The following is a 24,313-nucleotide window of genomic DNA, read 5'->3' as shown; positions in this document are numbered from 1 at the left end:
AAGCACACTGGCTGCGGGAGCCTGAGCAAGCCTTTACTCCCCAGGACACTCTCTGGGGCTCTCCATTTTCACCAATGGGCACTGGTAGAAGTAGTTTCTGATGCAATGGAGTTCTGCACACAAACATCCCATCTGTATACGGAACTGAACAACACAGGATGAGACACCTTTGAAAATGGGCTCTGAGGGACCAATAGTCAAACCAAGAAATCCACTCTATACACAGACACCCAAACAGATAAAATACGTACCTGAAATAAGAACTACACGTTGCAAGAACCATCTTATGACAAGGGAACTCAGTACCCTCAACAATTAACACTATATCAGTTAGCAGCTGCTGTTCATAGAACAGTTTGAACTGTTCCAACAAGGAAACAGCGTATTCCGTATTGATCTGCCTCTCGTCCTGAGTGGACATGACTGTATTCCATTAATATCTCTAGGACCAGATTAAGGTAACTGCAGTCTTTCAGATGGAAGATCAGGTGAATGCCTCAGCCCAAAGAGAAATGACTAAGTGAGGTGATTTGTAGCATTCAGAACCTGAGACACTCAGATTCACTAATTCATATTTTGTTGCAGATTTGGAACAACTCCTAAGGGACTCCACATTAAGTATGCACCAAAGTCTTCTTCAGTGGATTTCAGGACAGTCTGTCAACATGGTGCTCAGATTTGCAATAATACTGCACAGAAGTGAGAGGAATGAAGAGAGGAGGTAGATTTCGTGGCAGCATACTGGGATCCACTTGAGTAACTGAAACGAGAAACACTGCAATGAGTCGGGAATCTAGTCCAATACATTTTTAGAAAGCAATGCCTCAAATGCCATTTAGATGTAAGTTGTATTTATTTGAAGTACAATTTTAGATACTACCCTAAAAAGAAAGGAGATATTCTAAAATGCTGTTAAAATTGGAGTATCAACACACCCTTAGTTTAGAAATAAGAGACAGAAGGCCAACTTCAATGTCTTATTTCCATTCCAAAAACAAACATGCCAGAAAGACAGTAATAAGATGGAAATGCTTGTTAATTCTTATTTTGGAGATTCTTTATGAATACAGCACATGAGTAAAAAGTCCAGCAAAGCAAGTGAGGCTTTCGAGGCATCTGAATGAAGCTGCTTTAAGGAAAACTCACTTTCTTAGAGCTTATTCTTAAGGACACAGTTATCTAATACATTCAAGTAGCACGTTAGATTAAATTTCATTATCTCCCATGCTCACCATTTATAGTGTACCTCAAACTCCCTTCTGAGGGCATTTTACTTACCTCACCCAGAACATGCACCATGTGCTCACAAAGCCCATATTCCACTCAAATGGTCCTCCCGGGGTTTCTCTGCACCCCATCCCCCACTTTCTTATCTTTGCACAAGCTCCACACTTTACCTGGAAGCGCCTCCCACTTTGTGGCATCCCTGGCTTCCTCCAAGGTCCAGTGAGTGGCCTACCTCCTATGGGAGGCTTCCCTGATGCCCTCCTTCCCCCGCTAAGAGAGCTTACTTATCTCAGGGAGGGTACAGGCTCCCTTCACTCTCTGTCCACACCTGCAGAACTTCACATAACACCTGAAATAGCAGGGTCTTATCAAATGCTTTGTCATTTTGTCTGTCCACCTGGTATCTCCCCAACAGAATTCAAATCAATACACATATTTACTAAATGCCTCTGCGGTGCCAGGTCCTGGAAACAGAAAACTCAAACCAGAACCTTCCCTGCCCTCTAGGAACTTATATTCTCCTGGGAGGAAGCAATATGTACACAGAGAACTAAATGCAAAAAAAAAAAAAAATCTATCATCTTATCAGGAATGCAGGAAAAGAACAACTCAGGGAATGAGGAAAGGCCCCTGGCCCGGGTCAGAGTTGAGCGGGAAGCTGAAGCTGAAGGATGTGAAGAGGAAGGAGAGTACAAGGTTTCTGGTAGCAAGGACAATTTGTCTTTCCACCCCCACTGCCTTGTCCATAGCGTAGGGGGCTTAATAAATGTCTGTTGGATCACATCAGGCCAATCGGAGTCGATGACTTGTTCTGACAAGATGAACCAGAGACGTGAAGAGAGCTTACTCCAGATTCGAGGCCGAATTCAGATCCTGCCTCTGCTGCTCGCTGTCCAGTGCCTTTGGGAAAGGCTCTCCACCTCTCTGTACAATAAAAAGGCCTAGGGGCCTCTCGTGACCCTCCCAGCTCTAGCACTGATAATAATACGGATGATGATAAGAAGAGTGAACGCTTACATAGTACCTACTGTGTGCCAGGCACTGTGAGGATCGATTTTTATAGTTATTATCTCATCTGATCCTCACAATGCCCCTGGGATGCAAGTGCTATTAATATTCCCATTTTACAGTAAAGGAAACTAAAACAAACAGATTAAGAGACTTGCCCAGGGCCACACAATTAGTAAGTGTCTGAGCTCACATTTGAACACAGATCTTTCTGACCCCAGGCCCAGCAATTCAAAGTACCATCACTGACACAACAACAAGCAAAGTGTGTATACAAGATGCTTCTCTTCTGGGGTGAAAGACCCTAGAACTCAGAGTCAAGGAGAGATGCAGGAGAGCCTCCCTTCTGCGAAGTCCAGCCAATTTTACCGGCTGTTGGAAGAGGCGTTAAAGCAGCTCTGTGAGTAGTGCCAAGAGATGGGGTGCAATGGGGTCCCCAAACAGGCTAAGTCACAACGTCCAGCTAATAAACCCATCACCCACAGCCTCTACTGGCTGCTGTGCAGGCGTCCTAAAAGCATGGGCACTAAGGAGAATCTCTGATGAAAACTTACCACAGTTCAAAACAAAAACGCAGACTAAATGGCCCTAGCAAGAGAAAATTACCAACAAATCAATCAGACTATTAATAATTCGATTGGCTACAATCTCCTTCAAATAAAGGCCTTTCTACTTCATTACAATGATTACCTGTGTTCCAATTTCCATCATCTTAAAATTTCTTAGTCATTATTTTCACATATCATTCCTTAGAAATAAGGATCAAATTATTGCAAAAATAAGAACCAAAAGCACAAGAGAACAGGGCTGAAAAGAAAATGGGAGCATGACTCCTAATCCTGTTTGCCTATTTCTCTGCTGGGTGACTTTGGGCAAACCTGCAGTTGCCTCACCAACCTGATAACTTGGGGAGGGCCCTGTGTTTCTAAGAGCTATAACCCAAGAGTTCATAACTTCACACACTTTTCTTTTGTACTGAAGAAGCTTCTTTTCCATTTTAATGTATGGGAGCACACATCAGAGATCAGGATTTTATTAGAGGAAATGGAAACTGACTAGGGAGATGAAAATTTTCTCATCCTGAATCCCTTTTGTCCACAAGTTTACAGTGTTGTTGTGAGGACCTAGAAAGATCATCTATGTTAAGTGTTCTGAAAACCTGAAATACTGCTATGTAGATGTAAGCTGTTACTAAACAAGAAATTGTGCAAGGACCTAGAAGACAACACAACTTTAAACACAAGGGATCCAAAAACACTTGGTGAAGTTCTAAAATCTTAAACTGAATAAAGTGCAAGCCATGTCATCATTTCTCTGAAGTCACGGTCTTCTTTGGCAATGAAGGATGAACACACACAGACACCAAACTTAAACTTGGTAAAACAGCACCAAAATTTCTGGGACATGCTCTATAGAGAAATGGTGCTTGAGCCCTATGAGACCTGTGTTTTAAAATGATTAATTCAACCTTGACTGGACTCTCTGCTTTATGAAAAACAATAATTTGAAGGATTATTAAACTCCTTTACAAAGTCTTCAATGCATCCATGCTCTCCTCATGAGATCTGCAATGGGACTGCCATGGGAGGATCTCTCCTCCTAAATGTGTGTTCATTTCCTCCTGGAAGCCCTCTACACAGGATCTACACAATGCACTACAAGATTTTTTTAAATGTCGTGAGCCAAAAACTGAAGCTGAAGCTTAAATATTTTGGCCATGTAATGAGAACACAGGACTCATTGGAAAAGACACTGATGTTGGGAAAGATTGAAGACAAAAGGAGAAATGGACAGCTGAGGAGGAGAGGATAGATAATGTCATGGAAGCAACAAAATGAGCTTGGAAATAGTGAAGGAAAGAAAGACCTGGCGTGCTGTGGTCTATGGGGTTCCCAAGAGTTGGAAAGGACCAACCACAAGGGCTTGGGCCACCCTTTGCTTGTGGTGGCTACATGACTGGGTCACCTCCTTTCCCAATCATATATTTCTTGGATGGTATCTTTTACACCACTTCTTGTTTGAAAGTCATCAACGATGATTCATTAAAGCCAGTATTTCTGTGCCTCTTAGTTCATCTATAATGAAGCTTCTTCAATGATAATGGTACTGCATGATCTGAAACCATGTAACACAACAGGAAGAATACATATTTGTATGTCAGGAGTTCCCTTAAAAGCAGGGCACAATTCCTAATCCAGCCCCCTCTTCCTTGGATTCAAAGCTGGGTCTGGCTCAGTGACCATCTACACTGCCTGCCTAACACGTACTCACTGACCTACCTGAGTACCATCTAAAGATTTCTCTCACAATAGAAGCAGATGCCTTGGGCAAGCAAGGTCTTCCTCTCATGGCCCACATGATCTAATTACTCATAAGAATGTTCCTCAGAGACATCTTAAAAGTGGTGGCATACTATCACATCTGTGTAAAAAGTAATCCCAACAGTTTTTATTGTCCAGCTTTTCCTTTACAAGTGAAAGATTTGCAGTGGGACAGGAACAAGGGGACGAGATGCACTCCTGCATACACTACTGGGAAGGGGACCCTCATATGGATATTTAATCACAGATCCACTGAAGTGCACTGATTTCTAAGTCCAATCCAGTACTGAATGCCTAACCACAGCAATATGACTAAACTGGAGAAAGCCATAAAGTTTCTATTGATGAATAATGCAAACTACATTGACTTACACATGGTCCTGCTTTTTTTTTCCTCCCAGACTGTTTCTGAGGTAACAGATATGGTTCTGTCAGAGTAAAGCAGATGTTTGAGAGCAGCTTCTCACCTGAACCAAAGTTCGGGGATGTACATGAGCTACCAGCAGTAACAGCTCCTTTCACAACAGACGAACCACTGAGGAGCTGTAAACAATAAAAGAGATTTTCATTTACTACAACTAAATATCATTTATGCCCCTTCCATTCTTCTCACCTGCAGTGGAAATGCCTGAATACCCGGGGGTGAAGTTCTGGAGGGAAAGTGCAGAAGGGAGTCTTGTTGAGGGCAGATAGGGGAGAGAGAAGACCCAAGCAGGAAGTGGACGCAAGGACACGTAGCGCACCTTCATGCCTAAGGTGCCTGACGCTCAGTTCCAAAACTCCAAAGGCCAAATTCTTTTAACATGGAAACCAGAAATGATGATCTAGCTGACGCCGCTAACACTCTGCTCCCAGAACGTCAGTTATGCAGAGTGCCCATGCAAGGGTCACGTGGTACTTCCTGCCAAACTATCCATGCACAGGAGTCTGATACAGACTGTCAAGTTTCCAACAAAGTTAGCTACAGAAGGATCCAAAACAGGTGAAAACAGAACAACCTTGGGCTTGTTTAAGGTAATGACTTTTCTGTTCCAGATCAGAACTTGAACTACAAGATAAACCTAACCTAATCTTCATTCATTTAAAAACCAATCCCACCACACCTGGGCTGTACTAACAAGACCATTTTTAGACTAACAACATTTTTGATAATAAATACACTGGAAAAACTGGCTATTCTCCCACAGTAACACCAACTTAAAGATAAAATGAGTCATTCATTCCACATTTATTGAGTGGCTGCTGCATACGGAGCACTTAAACAAAGTGCGGGGTGAGACACAAAATACGTCTAAGAAATGTTTCCCTGCCCTCATGGGAAAAAAAAGTCACAGGAAGAAGGATGACAAAAGTATTAATTACATCATGACAGAGTTTGAGACATATACAACAAAGTATTAAGTGAAATGCAGAAAGGAAGGTCATTACCTAGAGGTATGTGGGGAGGGTTGTTGAGGAGGGAGGGGGAGAAAGTTATTTTTAAGGTTTCCTTTAAGAAACAGGTAGGAATTCAATAGCTTGTTGTTGTTTATCATTCCTTCCGAAAGAGGACCTATCACACCAGTCAGGTGATATCTTGACTCCCAAGTGGATGGGAGGTAGGTGAGGCAGGGCTGTGCAAAGTCATCAGCCTTACCTTTTCCTCTGGAGCTATGGACAGTGGTAAGACATAGCTCAGGAAGACTGGTGATGCAAAGCCTAGGATGCAAACACCTTGTCCTTTTTTATTTAATTCACTTTTAAAAAATTAACTTATTTTTAGTTTTTAACATTCACTTCCATAAGATTTTGAGTTCTAAATTTTCTCTGCCTCCCTTTCTCTCCTTCCCCAAGACAGTATGCAATCTGATATAGGCCCTACACATACATTCATATTAAACATATTTTCAAATTAGTCACGTTGTAACAAAGCATTAGAACCAATGGGAGGAACCACAAGAAGGAAGAAACAAAAAAAGAACAAATAGTCTGCTTCATCTGCATTCAGACCCTCAGCTCTTTCTCTGGATGTGGATGGCATTTTCCATCATGACTCTTTTGGAGCTGTCTTAGATCCTTGCATTTCTGAGAAGACCTCAGTCTATCAGTTAGTCATTTGGTCATCGAACAATGCTGCTGTTACTATCCTTGGCCTTTCCCACGTCTCAACCTGTCTGACGCAACACTCATCGGTGATTAAGACTAGATAAGAAATTTAATAGGGCAAAAATGAAAAGAGGAAATTCTGAACACTGAAAAACGGCATGAACAAAGGCACAGGCAAGAGGGCCCATGGTAAAATTAAGAGAATATAATGTAAACCGGTATCATTAAGGCATAAAGTATGGAGAAGGCAATAAAATAAGAAGGCTAGAAACACAGCTTGGTGAAACTATGAAGAGCCTTACATGATAGTACGAATAACAGCTCACATCTATATAGCTCTTTAACATTTTAACATTTATAGAGAACTTTAAGGTTTGCAAAATACTTTAAGATAACTATCACAATAACCCCATAAGGTAGTTGCTACCATTATCCCATTTTGTAGGTGAGGTTCAAAGAGGTTAAGTAACTCTTCGGAGTCACATAACTGTCAAGTTGAAATACCTGTAATATAAAGGCTAACGTTTACATGGAGCTTGCTATTTTTTACATTTACATGGGCCCAGTACTGTGCTAATCACTTTACAAATATCTCATTTGATCTCCACAATAACTCTGGAAGGTGTTATTAGCCCATTTCACAGATGAGGGCAAAAAGAGGTTAACTAACTTGTCTGCAGTAACACAGCTAATAAGTGTCTGACACTAGATCTGAACTCAGGTTTTCCTGACTCCAGGACCTTCCCTCTTCTCTGTCTCTCTCCTCCTCAGCCCTCTTCTCTCTAGTGATCTTACCTGTTCCCATTGCTTCAACGATCATTTCTAAGCAGGTGATTCCCACATGCTCTGCTCTGTCTCTCATCTAATGGAACTCTAGCATCCTATTTCCAACTTCCTCCTTGGTATTTCTACCTGCATGACTTCAAGGTAACTCAAACCCATCTTCTTCTCTCCCCAAACCAGGTATCCCCTAATTTTTCTGTTTCTGCTGCTGACCTTACCAACCTCTGAGTCATCCTGGCTCTAAACTTCCTCCTCTTTTATGCACCTTAGTCAATCCTACTTTTCACACTCTCTCTTGTGTCTGTCCCTTCCTTTGCAGACTCCTTCTGAATCTGTCCTGTTTCAGAAGGTCTCAGCTCCTACCTTGCCTACCTTAATAGCATCCTAACTAAACTTCCTGCCTCCAGATTATTCTCAACTCAACAGGCTTTTGTTAAGCACCTACTATGGCTCAGCACTGGGCACAAAGTCCCTGTTCTTAAGAAGTTTCCATTTTACAACATTCACACAGAAAAGTCAATTAAAAGTTAATTGGAAATGGAAGGGAATATGTGGAAAAAAGTCAATTCAGTGGCCTAGGAAAGATTTCCCAGAACTAGTGGCACCTGAGAGTAAGACTTGAAAGCATGGAAAGATGCCAAGATGCAAAGGTGAAGAAAGACTGCATAGCACCTTCTATGCAAAAGGCAGAGAGGAAGAAATGCCAGTTCAATGAACAGCAAAATAAGCCCATGAGATGAGCCGGGGTCTGAAGGATGGCCAGGGAACGGGAGTGTTCATCCTTACGCAGCTTCCGCCACTCCTGTGACCCAGAGAGCTGCCCTTCTGCTTTCCTTCTACCTGTTTGACCCTTTGTAGTTTCTTTTGTTTAATCATTATCCACAACATGACCCCTAACCATTGGGTTTGAATAACTTCCAAGTTTCTGTAATTGGCCCTCTTTTCTCCCCTCTTTGCACCCTTTCTTGATGATCTTGGACTCAATTATCTCTGTGCCTGACCCCTAAATCTAGACAGCAGGACCTGAAAGTCTTAAAGCAATTTTAAGCTATGAAAGTTTATTAAGCCTTAAGACTGCACTAAGACTTTGGGGACAGTATGACCATTCATTCCTGACCTCTCTTCTGCCCACAACACCAACTGCCTACAACCACCTCTCTTAGAATTTCTCCAAGGCAATGCAACACTCACAGGGAACATGTCCAAAACAGAATTCCTATTTTTCCTCTTCTTCCCATATTCATTCAGTTCATGAAGGGAATAATATGAGTCTAGACCAGGATGGAGACAGACTGAAATAGATTCCTTAGAAAAAAATCAAGAGCAGCATGTACCAAACAGATCGATCTACAATAGATCAAAGGAATGGAATCCTTATTGGAAACAAAAATGGTATCAAGAAAGGAGGAAACGTGAGGGCCAATTCCTAGAATTTTCCAAATAAGGAAGATAAGGCTACCAGGTGACATGCAGTTGAAGACTCCTGTCTTCACAGCTTTTTAACTGCCTTCACCCTAGGCCATAGCAATCACATCAGCTGGCTCAGGAAACTCCCTCCTTCTTTTCTCCCTTCAACGCTGGGGAAGGAGAACAATAACTTTCTAGGGCCTCGACACAATGCCAAATGCTTTTCACATCGAATGACTGTTCTCTACAGTGGGCAGGGCTCTATGATGCTGTACTGTAATGTTATTATTACAGCGTTTGATCCCGAAGAACCTGTATGATCAAAAGAGGAAACAGCCTGATCAAAGACAGAATGATGATAACATCTGGACAGTCAAAGGAAGGTCTCAAGCCCACTGGGTCTTGAACCAGTTTCAGTGAACCATGGACAGGCACCAGGGCGGCTAGGTGGCACAGAATGTCAGGGCTGCAATCAGGAAGACACTTACTACCTGGCTAAATCACCTGACCCTGTCTGCCTCAGTCCTTCATTTGTAAAATGAGCTAGCGAAGAAAACAGCAAACCACTCTTGGCCAAGAAATCCCCAGATGGGATCACAGAGAGTCAGACACATCCCAGAAGAGAAAGGCAGTGTGGGATGAGTATTCAGTACCTGTCAAAATACTAGAGTACTGACCTTTAGGTCTTTAAGAGACTTTTCTGAGTTGACCTGAGATCCTATAACACTGTCCTTCTTAAAAACTGCAAGTTGATTTCTGAATCAACTTACAAACCAATCTCAGTTTTTTAACTGCCTCAAGGAGTGGGTTCCCCTCACTGGAGGTCTGCAAGCAGATGCCAAGTGACAGCCTGTTGCATGTTCTGGTGAGAATTTCTTTAGAATGTGGATTCTTCACCTTTTTGTGTTATGGACCCTTCTGACAGTCTGGGGGACACCAACTATACTGCAATAAAGTTATCAAAATATTTAAAAAAGAAAAAGTTCAGAACTCCCAAGTCAAGAGTTAACGTTTGTTAAAGTTAGTTAATATAGCCACTAAGGCCCCTTACAATTCTCAAATTCTGTGCCTGCAAAATCTGGAACTGGCTGAAAACCACTTTAAGGAGCCAGTGTAAACAATACTGCAGCCCAAGGGAAAGAGCACTCGGGTTTTGGAGGGTCCCTGCAAGATCAGGGGTGAGTCACTTCCTTTCCCTGGTCCTCAGCTTTCCATCTATTATCTTTTCCTCTTCAGATAAATCTTCAGAGGTAGAAAGCAGAAATCTTGTTCTGAGAAGAGAATGAACACCCTCTGGCAGCTTTCATCTGAAACCGAAAACCCCACCTGAAGAGCATCTCATAGGTCAGAGGCGGAAGGCAGCTGGGAGACTCTCTGGAAGCCAGTGCTTCACAGTTCAGGTGACCAGCCCAGGAGCTGGGTCCCTTTGCCCCCCTCTGTATTCTCACCTATAAAAGCAGGCGTGGCCCAATCTCTAGGCTCTCATGGTCAGGTTTAAAACGTATACTTCTCAAAACGGAATCATTTCCCTATTCAGATCAAAACCTCAAGGAGTGACACAAATCTTAAATTCTTAGGAAATACCAGGTATTAATTTAATTTGGGGGATAAGGAGGAGGTTGGAGGGAGGACTGGGCATGGCCAAAACACATCTGCCCTCAGAGTTTCACGTAGCTGCCTCACCCAGTTACTTCTGTCTCCAGGTTTCTTTGGAACACAGGCATGCACTGTGATTCCTGATGCTGTTGCTTGAAAATAACAAGAAGGTCACTTCTCAAGCTCATCTTTACCATTTCACCTACTTACAGAACTTTCCCAGAATTATCTTTACCTGTACAGAAAGCTGGTCCAGTCATTCAACATGGATCCAAGTGTGACAAGTGTTCTGCACCTCTGATGTGTCCCAGCCCCTTGGGTAGTCTGGTGAAGCCTTCTCAGAACCAGGTTTTAGCCACATAAAATCTAAACCAAAGGATTACAAAGGAAACCACCTAGGCTGAAATACAGTTACCAGAATCCTTTGAGGGGAAGTCATGGCGCCTTAAGTCCAACATGGACCAAGGGTGTGAAGGTGCCAAATGCAGGGGAAGAACATAAAGATTAGCAGAAGCTGAAGGTGAGGGGGAGACAACCAGGAAGGGCCTGAAAGTAGCAGATTCCACATGGATCAGGGAGCAGAGTCTCCAGAGGCACTGGACAAGCAGATGTAAGAGGGGGCCTGGGTTCCATGAAGTGGGGAGCAGTGTGTTTGTTACAGGTGGAGAAGAGCCCCCTTCTAGTTCAGTTTGGCTAAAACAGAGGGCAAACTTGAAATGGCATGGAAACTAGTCCTGACCCTTCTCCAAGCGCTCTGTGGAATCCATTAGCTTTGACTTGGTTCTTCTGAAAGGGAACAAATGTGTGACAAAATAAAATGACAAGGCAAAAGGCCCACCAACAGTATATGGAGAGTATACTCCAGTACATGGAGTATTCAAAGACAAACCCCCCCCACACACCTCACCTCTGATAATTCTTTATGGTGATAAACAAGACCCTGGGGCCGGAGCCAAAGCATCTGGTGGCATAATGGATAGAAGGACGGGCATGGACTCAGGAGAACATAAGTTCAAATCTTGCCTCAGATACCTAGTAGTTTGGTGACCTGGGCAAGCCACTTCACCTCTGTCTGCCTCAATTTCCTCATCTACAAAAGAAGGATAACAGTACGTACCTCACAAGGTAAGGATCAAATGAGATAATGGCCTGGCACATAGAAGACGCTTAAAATTTCCTTCCTTCCTTGCTTTCTTAAATGAATTTCAATACAAAATCATTATCAACCTTCAATTAACAGACAATAATTAAGCACTATATATGTGTGAAGCACTGTGATAGGTGTCGTCCACGTAGACACCCAAACAAACAGAAAACATCCTACCAGTAAGATGACACAAGTAACCTGAGGAGAACAAGTACTAACTAAAGAAGTCCACAAACTAAACTGTGAAAGAAGCTAAGGATCTAAGAGGCCGTGTGAGAGTGAGAACATTATAGGTCCTCGTCCTTGAACGGAACCTGTCAATGTAGAACAGCCTGAAGCCATCGTTCAGTTCTGCCCCTTAAACCTTGGCCAACCAAGGCCCTCCCCTTCCCTGGCTCCTCACTTCTACCTCCGGACAATGAAGAACTTGGACCGAAGGCCTCCAACATCCCTTCCAACTCACGGTCTATGATCCTATGACACTATCCCCAAGGACTGATTCAAATATACCAACACAAGACAAGACAATCCCAGCCTTTGAGGAGCTCATCTCCTGTTAGGGTGATGCATATTCCTAGGGAAGTAAAACAAACACAAAGGGATTTCCTCACCAATTTCCTTTTCTGAGCCTGTTTTCCCCCTCATCAGTTGGTAGGTGCTGAGAGGCACAGGTAAAGGCAACCATTGGCTCTCAGCATCTGACTCGAGAACTTCCTTTCTCCTGGCCCAAGGTACCCACTGCCAAAAGAGCAATCTAGACAACTGCTACGGAAGGCAAGAGTCATGAGCCCACACAAACATGCAGGCCGTATCCCCATCGTTGTGTCCTGGTGTAGAAGCAGTCCAGGTGCCACACTCATTAGCTTCTTCCCCCCAGGAATATTAATTAGGATCACTCAAGACAATCACAGAGCCCAGGACCATCATGAATGTGCTCACGAAACATATTTCTAGAGCCTTACCTGGCTATCCACTCCCATATTCTCCCCACATACTGTGGCTCACAAAAGACAGAACACCAATGACAACAAGTCATGACAGTCTGGACCCAATAAACATCGCCCTTTCCACGACAAGCAATCTTCAAAGTTCCTGTCCACAGTTCCCATTCTGTTCCCCCACACTTAAGTGATACAACTTAACACATTTTCCCATTTGAACTAATAAAAAAAGTTTAGTCACAAAAACCACAATGTAGACAAAAATGGTTTATTTGTAATGAAAAATGCAAAACTCTTTCAAATCAAGTAAAGGAATGGAAAAAAACAGTGAAGTGAATAAAAGATAATTTTGAAAAAAGGAATTTATCTTGAGAAGATTGTGGAAAACTACAAAGTAAACTTCTGGGTAACCTCATGAGATCTGAAAGGTAACACTGATTTCTGAGTCGTTCCTCTGAGGCAACGGTATCACTAGCATGACTCTTCAGTCATGACTGGGGCTCTTTGCACAAATGGACTCAAGAGACAGGGAAGAAGGAAAAATGTGAATTTTCTCAAGACAGTTGGCCAATAGTTGAAAATGAAGGAAACGTTTCAAGGCAGGTGTGCCAGCATCCAATACAATGCCATACATGCCACCTCATGATGTCTAGAATAGGAAAGACTTCGGCTTTTCTGGTCCAACTCCATCATCTGATAAATGAGGAAACTGAGGCCCAGAAAGATGAAATGTGACCAAGGTCACACAGGTGCCAGGATCTGAACCCTGGCACTCATTCTAGATCCAGAACTGCGGACACTTTTTTGGTGTCTGTTTAATTACACATATGGGCTTAGGTATAAGTCATTACTGAAGTAGAGTTAACTAAGTTCCAAGCTGTGAAAGACAAGGGAAGATGCAGGGTAGGTGTCTGTGGGACAGAATGTTAGGTCGCCAAATCACTTCCAGGCTGACCATCACTTGTCACAGTGCCGTCATGAGAACAGAATTGGAGGACTCTTCAAAGCAACATTAGGGTCAGGGGAAACATGGGGGGGAGGAAATCACTTTGAGACTCAGTTTCCTTATCTGCCTCAGAGCAACCACTATAAAATGAGACTAATATAAAATGCCATCTACATAAATGGACAAGGGGTCTGCTAACGCTGCAATCATCAGAAGGATGTTACCCAAACTAAAAACAGATTTCTGAATTTTACATTTTATTTACTTTTCACTTTTTAAAAAATTTTGAGATTCAAATGCTTTCCCTCCCTCCTGCTCTCCTGCTCCACTCAATGAGAAGGCAGGCAATATGATTTATCAATTAAACATGTGAAATCATGCAAAAGCTATTTCCATTTTAGCCATATGGCAAAAAAAAGAAAAAAAGGCAAGAAAAAATAAAGTGAGAATGTATGTTTCAGTCTGCACTGAGTTCATCAGTTCTCTCTGGGGGTAGATGGTATTTTTCTTTTTTTTTTCCTCATGGTTATCAATATTTTAATTGTGAAATTCAAGTCTTTTTCTCAATCTCAATCCTTGTTGATGTCTGTGCAACATTTGACACTGTCTCTTTGGCTTTCTGGGTTTTCATGGTATTTATATTTCCTGGTTTTCCTATTGGTCTGATTAATCATTCTTGATCTCCTTTTCTGGATTGTCTTCCATCTCTCCCCACTCCCAATCATAGGAGTCCCTTGAGTTTAAATCCTTTCCTTTCTTCTTTTCTTTTTTAAAATTTGTTTTAAGTTTTCAGCATTCATTTCCACAAAATTTTAAGTTCCAAATTTTCTCCCCATCTCTCTCCTCCTCCAACCCCAAAAAGCCTTGCATTCTGATTGCCCCTTCTACCAATCTGCCTTCCTTCTAACACCCCTCCCCCTTCCCTTATCCCCATCTTCTCTCTTGTTCTGTAGGGCAAGATAAATTTCTATACCCCATTACCTGTATTTCTTATTGCCCAGCTGTATGCAAAAATAATTCTCAACATTTATTCCTAAAACTTTGAGTTCCAACTTCTCTTCCTTCCTCCCTCCCCACCCATCCCCACTGAGAAGGCCAACAATTCAATGTAGGCTATATATGTGTAATTTTGCAAAAGACTTCCATAACAGTCATGTTGTGTAAGACTAACTATATTTCCCTCCATCCTGTCCTGCCCCCATTTCTTCTGTTCTCTTTTGACCTTGTCCCTCCCCAAGAGTGTTTACTTCTAATTGTTCCCTCCTCCCATTTGCCCTCCCTTCCAGATAGATGGTATTTTTCAACATGAGTCCTCTGGTTCACTGGATCTTGGGTCATTATACTGATCAGCGCAGTGAAGTCTTTCACCATTGATCACCCTTACAACACTGCTGTTATAATGTACAACGACCTCCTGGTTCTGCACACTGCATTTTCCATCAGTTCACAGGGGTTATCATCCCCATCATTTCTTACAGCATACTAGTACTCCATCACAATCACATTCCACACAACTTGTTCAGCCATTCCCCAAGTGATGGGCATCCCTTCAATTTCCAATTCTTTGCCACCACAAAAAGAGCTGCTATATTTTTTTGTAAAAATAGGGCTTTTTCCTTTTTCTTTGTTCCCTCTGGGGTACAGACCTAGTTGCACTACTGATAGGTCAAAAGGAATGTAGTTTTACAGTCCTTTGGATGTAGTTCTAAAATTGTTCTCCAACGATTTCTCCCATTCATTTTAATTCTTCTATGCAACATGACTAAGGTGAAAACATATTTAATAGGAATGTATGTGTAGAACCTATATAAAATTGTATGCTGTCTCAGGGAAGGAGTGGGTAGAGGTAGGAGGGGAGGGAGGGGAAAAAAATCTAAGATATATGGAAGTGAATGTAGAACACTGAAAATGAAATAATATAAATAAATAAAATTGTTCTCCAGAATTGTTGGACCAGTTCACAATTCTACCAACAGTGCACTGGTGCCCCTATTTTTGCAAATCTCCTCCAGTATTTGTCATTTTCCTTTTTTGTCTGGTTAGCCAATCTGGTAGGTACCTCAGAGTTGTTTTAATTTGCATTTCTCTAATGGGCAGTGATTTAGAACACTTTTCATATCACTACTGATAGCTTTGATTTCTTCTTCTGAAAACTACCTTGTTCATATCCTCTGATCATTTATCTACTAGAGAGTGGCTTTTATTCTTATACATTTGCGTCAGTTCCCTACATATTTGAGAAATGAGAGCTTACTACTTTCTTGTCTTTCTAAAAGGTCTACACAGCAGTATTTCTCAAGATTGGTAGTTCTGGTACCTAGGGAAGGTTTAGGGTACCAAGAGAAATATCTCTCATCTCACTGAGGCACCTCTGCACCTGGTACTCCTGTAAGCACTCATGAGAAAGCAAGAGTAGAGAGAGACCACCAGGAACTGGGTAAGGTCTTGTTGGCTATCTGGCATGCTGCACTGGTGTCCTCAACCTCAGGAAAATTGGACAGGGCCCCTCGACCTCTCAGATGGAATCCTGGGGTGAACTTAAGGTAAGACATGGGCTGTGTAGGGATAGGATGAGCAGGCGCCCTTGGGTTCTGATCCGCACCATGGCAGGGAACACTCACAGTGACAGGACCCTTTTCAGCACACACTCTCATTTTTGGTACTGGGTACAAGGCCATGCCAGTGTCAGAACTGCTTTTCACATCTATCTGTGTCTTCAATGAGAACATGAATTATGAGGCAATGTGAATAAAATGGGACCCATCATTTCACTGAGGAAAAAAACACAAGGCCAAATACAACATTTCATCTTGCTGAGTTTGTCAGCCTTGAAGTAAGAGAAATGCTTGACTTTCACAGTTCTTCTCTCTAAGCATGAGGAAGACTCATTGAATCACATACCTTGTTTTATGAAAGAAACAACCCCTTACAGGGCAGCCAAGGGAATTGAAATGATTATCCAGGAACCCTCCAGGTGATTAATGCCAGGGCCAGTCCCCTTCCCTGAACACTATCATCTCCGTCACATCATTTGAAAAGCACTAAGGAAATACATCTGACACTAAAGGATTACAGCTGCTCCAATTAACCTCCTACACGCAAGAAAAGTAGCTAGGAAATGCTGAAATCCTTCTAATTTCTGGCAGAGACACCTAGTCCCGAAAGGCAGTGGTCTCACAGAGCTGCCACCTCTAAGAGCCTGAACGCTACTCCACCTCGGTTTGCACAGACAGCCAAAGTCCTGTTCTAGACATTTAAACATCTTACCAGCATCTACTTCAAGATGGACTCTGACAAAAATTTGCTACCCACAAATGTTTTAGTGAGAAAGAAAGGCACCCTGGTAAATACTTTTTAAAGACTGATTTAGAATTCTGAATAAAAGCCTTTCTACATGAATGTCTTCAGAAAGTGAGGTTAATCATGTGAAATGTCTATCTCACTGTAGAAGATGGAAACCAATTTTCCTTAGAATTAACAGGAACCTTACCTTAGTTCTGAAAGGTAAGCCTCCCTAGTGCTTAGCACAGGGACCTAGCACATGTAGTTCAGTAGTTTTCTGTGATATCTAATTCTGTGACCCCATTTGGGGTTTTCTTGGTAAAGATACTGGAGTGATTTGCAATTTCCTTTTCCTACTCATTTTACAGATGAGGAAACTGAGGCAAACCGGGTTAAGTGACTCATCCAGGGTCACACAGCTAGGAAGTAGCTACAGCCACATTGGAACTCAGGGCCTCCTGACTGGAGGCCTGGCGCTCCCCATGGCACATGGTTGGTACTTAATAAATGTTTGGGGTTTTGAGACCTAAAAATAGTATTTATTTATTTTTAGTTTTCAACATTCACCTCCAAAAGATTTTGAATTCTAAATTTTCTCCCCGTTTCTCTCCTGCCCACATCCAAGATAAAGTGTAATTTGATGTAAGCTCTACATATGCATTCATATTGAACCTATTTTCACATTAGTCATGTTATACAGAAAAATTAGAACCAATGGGAGAAACCACAAGAAGAAACAGACAAAAAGAGAGAGCAAACAGCCCGCTTCATCTGCATTCAGACTCCACAGTTCTTTTTCTGGATATAGATGACATTTTCCATCATTAGTCCTTTGGAGTCATCTTGGATCCCTGCATTGCTGTGAGGAGCCAAGTCCATCAAAGTTAGTCATCAGACAGTGTCGCTGTTACTGTGTACAATGTTCTCCTGGTTCTGCTCACTTCACTCGGCATCAGTTCATTCAAGTCTTTCTAGGTTTTTCTGAAATCTGCCTGCTCATCACTTTTTATAGCACAATAGTATTCCATTACATTCATATACCACAACTTGTTCATCCATTCCACAAATGATGGGCATCCCCTCAATTTCTAATTCTCTGCCACCACAAAGAGCTGCTATAAATATTTTTGTACATATGGGTCCTTTTCCTATTTGTATGATCTGTTTGGGATACAGCCCTAGAAGTGGTACTGCTGGGTCAAAGTTTTATAGCCCTTTGGGCATAGTTCCAAATTGCTCTCCAGAATGGTTGGATCAGCTCACAACTCCACCAGTAATGTATTAGCGTCCCAACCTGTCCTCATCCTCTCTAATACTTATCATTTTCCTGTTTTGTCAGGTTAGCCAATCTGATAGGTGTGATGTGGTACCTCAGAATTGTTTTGATTTGCATCTCTCTAATCAAGTGATTTGGAGCATTTTTTCATATGACTATTGACAGCTTTAAATTCTTCCTCTGAAAACTGTCTATTCATATATTTTGATCATTTACCAATTGGGGAATGACTTGTATTCTTATAAATTTGACTCAGTTCTCTCTATATTTTAGAAATGAGGTCTTTATCAAAGACACTGGTTGTAAAAATTCTTTCCCAGTTTTGTTTCCCTCTTAATCCTGGTTTAAATAAATATTTTTTGACCACTGATAAAGCACTTCCTAGCTTTACTTTAAGACTTCAAGCAAAACTTCCAGATATTTGCCACTCACATGTTTAAATCTATTCATTTATAGATTTGGATTTTATGAACCATCCCCATAAAACTAAACTCACTATACTGTTCCTGAGAGGAACGTACAAGACCCATAAGGATGCAGCTCCTTCAGGACCAGGGCTGGTTCTTACCATACACAGCCAATGGGAATGGCAGGAGGTACAAACTCTAAGGAAACCTGGTACATTGGGGAGCTTCGATCTCTTCTCCACCGCACTGAAGAGAGGGAAAACAGGGCAGCAGTTTGCCATTTGGGAACTCGGTAAAGCAGGCTGACTTACAGGTCTCAAACCCAACTAGCTTCACTCAACAGCAACTGAACCACAGGTAAAGTGACAGGAAAAGCAGGCTCACACTGAAAATGATAATATTGAAGAAGAGAAAACAAAATTCCCAAATACAGTAAGAAAAATCCCCAGACTGAGGTGAAACACAAACGACTGGATTTGCCCAAAACAATTGTTAGGCTCTCACTGACTTCTTGCCATGTGTTAAGTAGCCTCCATGAGTTGTATCACTCATTTTTTTGGAAATACTGGAGATTTACACTATTAATGTTTAGGTACAAGTGTTAACACAGAAAATAAAATAGAATGTCTCTTCTACCTGAAGAAGACCCAAGTTCGACTTAGCTACTCCAATCAATATCCAAGATGATTGCAAGGGACTTATGATGAAAAAAGCTTGGGAGACAGAAGTGATGAACTGTAGATTGAAGCTGACTTTCCACTTTCTTTGTTTCTTGCGTTTTATTGTTTATTTGCAACAGTTAATAGGAAGAGTTTTGCATGACTTTGTACATGTAACTGACACATTTGTACGTGTAACTGACACATTTTCACTGAGTGGGGGAGGGACTAGAGAAAAAACATTTGGAATTCCACGTTTTTAAAAGAATACTAAAAATAAAGTGATAAAACATAAAAAAGACCGAATTCCCATCCTCCCTGAGCTAAACCACTCACTAGCTGTAGGATCTTTGATCGTGGCCCGCCACTTAACCTCTCTGGACCTCAGTCTCCTCAGGGTCCGAGAGGAAGCCCTGGGCCCACTTTAAACAGCATTTCTAACACCCTCCAAACAGGAGGCGCTGGAAGGCCTTCAGGGGTGCGCCCAGATGGAGCCAAGTCTGAGCTCACAAACGCCTGGGTTCCCATCCAGGTTCCGGCACGGCAGTGGCCTTCAGCGCCACGTGCTTCAGTTTCCCCACTCTAACAAGCAGGCAATGCCGAGTCAGACTTTAAAGTGCTGGGGTGACTGCCAACAGGCCCCCAAGACAACGTAGGGAAGGGAAATTAAAGCATCCAATAGGCGCCTACTGTGTGCCCGCCAAGTCCTGGTATAGCCCCCCTGGCCTCGAGGCGCTTCCAGTCTAACCGGGCAGGAGATGCCACTCCAGATAGGTGGGGGTGCCCCCTCCGCCTGGCACACAGCACGCGCCTGCGGCTTGGCCTGAGAGCTAGAAGGATGACGGGAAAGGCACCCAGGGTCGCGGAGGGTGTTGCGGTGGTCCTGGGGCCTTAGGAGAAGCACGTGTGGGCGGCGGGGCCCCGCCCCCCTCTGAAGCCCGCTTCCCCAGAGCAGCGCGGGCTAAGCCAGAGCGCAGGCGCAGTTCCGGGCCCAGGCCCACGCATGCGCACGGCGGCGCCACGCCCCCGGGCAGGGCCGCGCCGGGCAGAGCCGCCCCCAGGCCCGGGCCCAGCTCGGCTCCGAGTCCCTGTCCGCCGCCCCCGCCCCAGCCTCGGCCCGCGCCGGCTGAAGCGCTTTGGCCGCAGCACGCCGCCCCGCCGGCCCCCCACTCACCCGGGCCGCAGGCCTGCGCCGCCGAGGAGGGTTCGCGGTCTGGGCGGGCGGAGAGAGGAGCAGCGCGCAGAGGAGCCGCGCCGGGAGGGCGGGAGCGGAGGGGCGGTGCCGGGCCACGCTCCGCCCTCACGTCCGTCCGTCTACCGGTCCGCCCGCCCCTCCTTCCGGTCCTGCTTCTCTTTCTGCCCTCCGCCGCCGCGCCCCTCTCGGCTCCGGCAGGCGCCCGTCTCACGTGACTGGAGGGGGGGGGGGGGCTGGAGCAGTGATCCCTGTGGCCTCCCCCTTCGCGCATGCGTCCTGGCGTCAGCCCCCCTCAGTCTCGTCCCGCGCTTTTCCAGGAGCAGTGCCCCCCGAAAGCCTTCCCCGCCCCCTCCCTCTGCTGGCGACCGAGGCGGGGGCTCCCCTCAGCCTCGGCAGCTGGGACAAGGCACGGGGAGGGGGAGGGGCCGCAGCAGCCTTGACCTTCCCGCCCCGGCCGCTGTGCGGGCTGCGCGCCCTCCTTCCCCTCCACCCCACCCCCAGCCCCGGCCCGGGAACTTTCCGAAGAGACTTTGACCCTCCCTTGATGCGGGCCCCGAGGGTCCCCAGATAGCCCGGGAAACCGCTCCCAGGGCGGGGTGCCGGGCCTGCTGTGGCCTGCGACCACCCCCAGTCCACCCCGTCAAGCCCCTCACATGCCAAGAGGGCCGAGCTCGAACTAGGATCCGGTGCCTACCGGCCCCGTAACCCTGAGCGAGTCCCTTGACCGCCGGCTGCCTCAGTTTCCCCATTTGTAAAATGGGGCGGACCCTAGCATCCGCTCGGAGGTGGCTAGGAGCATCGAGGGAGGAAAGAGCCTTGGGGGCCACGTGCTTTGGAGGAGGTCACGGCCACAAAGTCCTGTGGGTTCACGTGCAATTGCAACATTGTATCAAAAGTTAATGCGTACAAAGCGTGCTCGGGCACCAGGTGGGGGCGAGGACAGCAAAGGCCCCACTCAAACTGGTGGGACTCCAGAGGCGGGGCGCTGCTTTCTAAGCTGGGGGTACGGGCCTGGGCAAAGGCACAGAGTCTGGAGATGGGAGGGTCCTGAACTAAGAAACTAGGCGGTGATGTAGGCTGCAGCCCCGAGGGAGGCCTGGTGGGCTAGGGCCTTAAAAGCCAGACAGGTGTTGAGCCTCCAGGCAATAGGAAGCCACTGGTGTTTAATTGAATTTGGAAGAGAGCTAGAGGGGGAGTTGAGGACTTGGTCTGCTCCGCTCCGTGAGGAACTTTACTTTGTCTACAATGCAGAGTGCGCTGGAGGGAGCAAAGACCAAGGTAAGGGGATCTATTAGGACGTGGTTGTAATAATCTAGGCAAGCGGTGAGAAAGGACAGAAGGCAACAGTTGCCTAAGTAATTTTGTTACGAACAGTAACATTTATGTAACACTTTAACGTTTGCAAAGTACTTTACAAACATCTCATGTTGTCCTCACTTCCCTGGGTAGATGCTATTACTATTCCCCTTTACAGATGAGGAAACAGGTGTAAAGAGGCTAAGTGAGGTTGAGAGAATGTTAAGTAGAGAGAACATGTCAATAAGAGATGTCTTATGGAGGTAGAAAGGCAAAGATTTGGCAACTGATTGGGAAAAGTGAAAAGACCTGGATCATTCCAAAATTAGGAACCTGAGACACTTGGCAGGATGGTGGTGCTTTTTTAAAAAATTATTTTATTTGTTTTCAGTGTTCTACAATCACTTCCATATATCTTAGATTTTTTTCCCCTCCCTCCCCTCTTTCCCCCCACCTCCACTCCGTCCTTGAGACGGCATACTGTTTTGTATAGGTTCTACAGATACATTCCTATTAAGTACATTTTCTCCTTAGTCATGTTGCATAGAAGAATTAAAATGAATGGGAAAACTCATAAACCAAAACATAATACAAAAGAAAATCATCTGCTTCATTCTAGGATCCAATTCCATAGTTCTTTCTCTGAATGTGGAAGGCATTTTGCCTTAAGAGACCATTGGGAATTATCTAAGTCCTTGCATTGCAATGAACTACTAAGTCTACCAGAAAAATTCCTTGCACACTGTGGTTGTAGCTGTGTACGAAGTTCTCCTGATTCTGCTCCTTTCACTCAGCATCAGCCTCTCTGAAGTCTTCCTGTTCATTTCTTATAGCACAATAGTATTTCATTACGTTCATATACCGTAATTTATTCAGCCATTCCCCAATTGAGGGGCATCCCCTTGATTTCCAGTTTTTAGACACCACAAAGAGAGCTGCTATAAATATTTTTGTACATGTGGGACCCATTCCCATTTTTATGATCTCTTGGGGATACAGTCCTAGAGGTGATATTGCTGGGTCAAAGGGTATGCACATTTTTGTAACCCTTTGAGCATAGTTCCAAATTGCTCTCCAGAATGGTTGGATCAGCTCACAGCTCCACCAACAATGAATTAATGTTCCAACTCTCCCACATTTATCATCTTCCTATTTTGTCATGTTAGCCGATCTGATAGGTGTGATGTGGTATCCCAGAGTTGTTTTGATTTGCCTCTCTCTAAACAATAGTGATTTAGAGCATTTTTTCATATGACTAGATAACTTTAATTTCAGGATGGTGGTGCTTTTGACAAAAAGAGGAAAGTTGGGAAGGGGGAACACTTTAGGGTAAAAGATAAGTTTTAGAAATGTTGAATTTATGCAGTCTACAGAACATACAGTTTGAATATCCAATAGACAGTTGGTAGAGCCCAACTGAATATCTGAAAAGGTATATCTGGATCTGGGAGTCATCTGCATATAGATGAACAGAAGCCAAGGAGATTATGATGAGAGTTCAGAATGGAGAAAACAAGATCACAGGATGCAACTTTGGGGAACACTTACAAGTGGAGGTCAAGATGTGGCTGATGAGTCAGCAAAGAAGACAGAGAATGAACGAGGTGAGCCAAGAGAAGGCTTAGATTGGAGAAGAGGACCTGGTACAGCATGTTGGAGAAGTCCTCCAAACCCTGTGACATAGATGCTAGTGTTATCTCCATTTTACAGCTGGGGAAACTGAGGCAGGCAGGCAGAGGTAAAGTGACTCACCCAGGATTACCTAACTAGTAAGTGCCAGACTAATTTGAATTTGGGTCTGGATTGCAGCCAGCAAAGGAGACCGAGAAGGAACATTTACATAGATAGTAGAGAACCTGGAGTGAGTGTTGTCACAAAGACCCAGAGAGGAAAGCCTGATGAACAGTGTCAAAGCTTATCAGGTCACTTTTATATCTGTCATGTAATCTTTTGGAGTTTATCTTGGTATCTGGTCAATTGTTGGTCTGCACCTGATTTCTAGAAAACTGCTTTCCAGTTTGCTCAGAAGTGTTTGTCAGTAATAAGCACCTATCCCAGGAACTAGGGTCTTTGGTTTTATCAAAACACTTGGATATTGTGTTTATTTGTTTCTGTATTTTATGCACTCAATCTATACTACTGATTGACCTTTCTTTTTCAAGTGGTCCTAAATTGTTTCCTGCTGTGTGGTATAGTTTGAGATCTGGTGCCAATAGATCCCCTTCCTCTCCAGTTTTTTTTTTTTTTATTATTATGCTGAGATTACTGCCCTTTTGTTCTTCCATTTGAATTTCAATATTATTTTGATATACCCTTCTTTCCATTCACACAGATTCCAAAACAGTTTCTTGGCAGAGTCAGGATTTTACACTATATTGCTCATGGGGTTTTTACCTACAGTTTTAATTCAGCAAGTATTCATGAAGCACATACCATGGGTCAGGCACTCACTCTCTGGGTGCTGACAATACAAAGACAGAAAGAAACAGTTTCTACCCTCAGAGAGCTAACCTTCTACTGAGACCAAACGCCATGGGAATATAAGTACACTAAATTGACTTCAAATAACCCTTTTGCCTCATGAATCTGCACATTCTAATGAATGTGATTCAAAGGGTCAATGATTACTGACTCCTTGCTTGCCTTTGACCGTTTGCATTTTTTGGTCTCCTTATGAGGTGTCTACAGGAAAAATGGAGGCATGTTTTACCCTCTCTTCTCTAAAGTCCACATGATC

The 24,313-nt window shown here is 43.8% G+C and overlaps 1 protein-coding gene across 3 annotated transcripts in view; it reads right to left on the bottom strand.

The window, feature by feature from the left end:
- The window catches only part of KBTBD2 (kelch repeat and BTB domain containing 2), a 31,913-nt gene extending 11,424 nt beyond the window's left edge, over positions 1–20,489 (bottom strand). Inside the window, exons 1-3 of one of the 3 annotated variants that reach the window (XM_072598880.1) lie at positions 20,260–20,393; positions 5,024–5,099; positions 252–760 (exon numbers count right to left, since the gene is read on the bottom strand). In XM_072598880.1, the coding sequence (XP_072454981.1) occupies positions 252–421 (170 nt within the window). In that variant the 5' untranslated portion in view covers positions 422–760; positions 5,024–5,099; positions 20,260–20,393. Of the gene's footprint in view, positions 1–251; positions 761–4,928; positions 5,100–20,259 lie in introns of all 3 variants that reach the window. The other 2 variants (XM_072598881.1, XM_072598882.1) reach the window with 2 other exon arrangements.
- Positions 20,490–24,313: the final 3,824 nt, after the last annotated feature.

This window comes from Notamacropus eugenii, chromosome 3 (assembly GCF_028372415.1).
Source record: "Notamacropus eugenii isolate mMacEug1 chromosome 3, mMacEug1.pri_v2, whole genome shotgun sequence".
Lineage (NCBI taxonomy): Eukaryota > Metazoa > Chordata > Mammalia > Diprotodontia > Macropodidae > Notamacropus > Notamacropus eugenii.
This window is presented reverse-complemented; position numbering and strand designations above follow the sequence as displayed.